This window comes from Penaeus japonicus, unplaced genomic scaffold, assembly GCF_977035675.1.
Source record: "Penaeus japonicus unplaced genomic scaffold, GWHDUDI00000001_assembly GWHDUDI00000021, whole genome shotgun sequence".
Lineage (NCBI taxonomy): Eukaryota > Metazoa > Arthropoda > Malacostraca > Decapoda > Penaeidae > Penaeus > Penaeus japonicus.
Genome location: NW_028234423.1, coordinates 17306104 through 17308263, shown reverse-complemented (window position 1 = coordinate 17308263; position 2160 = coordinate 17306104). Strand labels below are relative to the sequence as shown.

The window sequence follows — 2160 nt, the reverse complement described above, 5'->3', positions numbered from 1 at the left end:
ATACATTTGTGCCTACACACATATCAAGAATGATGCCATTTCTCTTTCACAATCTCATTAACATTCCATCATTAGAGCACTGCAATAACTACCATGATAAGCAACTTCACTCCCCCACCCCTTACAGGTACACTCAGGAAGCCTTCTACAACAGCCGACCTTACTACACCCCAGAGCCCCAGCGTAGAATACTTCCCCGCCTGAAGAACCCCTGACCCCCGAGAATCCACCCCCTCGAAGCCCACAAAGTCTTCGATCCTCAACCTTTCAGCAGCAGCAGCAGCGGCAGCCACGAGCACACAGGATAGGAAGCCTCTGGACCGGGTTTCCCGATGCGGGCGACACGACAACGGTGGTGTGGCGGTGGCGGGGATATACAAACAGCTAGTCATGGAAGAAGCGTCGGTCTTTGGTGCAGATTGACTGACCCAACACCCGCCCCCCCCCCCCCCTTCTCCCCCCTCCGTCAGAATGAGTCATGCCTTTTGGGTTATTTTGTGTGTTATATATATTTTTTTATTTTTTATTTTTATAGTGATTGGTAATTAATTCATTCACCAAACTTTTCCTTTATTTTTTTAATTTAATTTTTTTTTCATTCAATTATATTGGCTGATGTCGTCAGCTGGTAACGAAAGTGTCTATTCTCCCCCCCTTCTTCATATCTCAACATCTTTCTTTTGCTCATTCATTCATTTTCTTTCTCTTTCTCATTCACCGAGATCCATGATGGCTCACTGACAGCTTCATGATCAATATTATCATTTTTCACTTGATTGGAAATCGTTATTGTTGATAACTCTCCAATTTTTCTTTTTCTGCTCATTCTGGTTTCCCTGTCTTTTTTTCTGCCAAGTTGACCCTCAAGCAAAAGGATTGAAGAAAATGAGAGTGAAGCTCCTGGACCGATCATCCGAAACAGTTGTGATAAATAGGATTTTTTTTAATTATTTTATTTTTTTGCCAGTATTATTATGTTTTTTTTTTCCATGATTGCCTACTTGTCTCCCCCCTCCCCCTCCTCTCTCTTTTGTCTGTTACTCATATGTATTCATGTTGCACTAAAAGAAAGGAATGATATAAAAGAAAAAAAAGAGAAAAAAAAAGAAAGAGAATGGCCTGTCAATCCAAAGCCTTTTTAAAGATGAAGTTGCCTAATGTTGAGTCGACAGTGAAGTTGAGTCAGTGTTGAGTCGATGTTCTCCGCCATTTATCAGTGTTGCTGAACACGTCAGTCAGTCGACCTCAGAGAGAAGAGAGACCTAACTCATGGAAAATCATCTGTGATTTATTATGGAGAAGAAAAAAGGAAACAAAAAACTATCTAAGTATGTAGTAGTTATATGATTGTTAATGTTTTTTACAAATATCTTTTGTATGAAGACCAGGAAAGTTCTCTCTTGTCTTTCTATATTATTATTTCTTAAGGGGTTGTTGGCATTCACTATAAGTTGAATATGTGAGAAAGAACAAGGCAGATATTTCTTTTTCTCTCTCAGTCTGTTACTTGGAATAGAAGAGTCATTGTGCTAGTTATTATTTTTTCCATTTAGACCGCAGTTCATCAGGACAGTAACGGTTACAACCGATAAGTGGTAGTTTCAACCGTGTCTTTATGTTTTTCGTGTCGCAAAGAAGAAAGATATAAAGTTTTTTAGGGAGTGAATTTTACTTTTAATTATTTTATCTCTGGATGTGATTTTTCAGTTCAGGACTTCAAATTTTCTTGTTTAAAGTCGTTGTTGCAGTTATTGTCTACAACAATTGCTCTCCTTTTTTTATTTTTTTAAATTTTTGTTTTGTCTTGTTTATTTTGCTAGTTTTTTGCATTATTCATCTCAAAACACCCATTAAGAAGAAGACTGGTTGCATGACTGACTGTAGTCAACCGTAATGTTCAATTTCCTGCCCTATCACTTCCAGCCTGTGTCCATGTCTGTTTTATGGCCCTTTTACATGTGATTACAGCACAAAAGGAAATAGCCTGAAAACTACTTGAAGTAGTACAAACTCTTTTTTTCTGTATCTCTCTCTCTTTCTTTCTATTCTCTTTCTAGTTTTTTTTTCCTCTATCTTATTTTGATAATATCCATTATGCCTGAGAGTTGGAAAGAAAGAAATTCAATCCTCTATTATTATTGTTGCTGTGGTGCCTGTACC

At 37.9% G+C, this 2160-nt stretch overlaps 1 protein-coding gene across 8 annotated transcripts in view; it reads left to right on the top strand.

Moving 5' to 3' along the window:
• The window catches only part of LOC122249664 (uncharacterized), a 40069-nt gene extending 38957 nt beyond the window's left edge, over window positions 1-1112 (top strand). For all 8 annotated transcript variants that reach the window (XM_086548766.1, XM_043010720.2, XM_043009671.2 and 5 more), the window contains one exon: window positions 128-1112. In XM_086548766.1, coding sequence (XP_086404892.1) covers window positions 128-215 — 88 coding nt within the window. In that variant the 3' untranslated portion in view covers window positions 216-1112. The remainder of the gene's footprint in view (window positions 1-127) is intronic.
• The last annotated feature ends 1048 nt before the right edge of the window (window positions 1113-2160 follow it).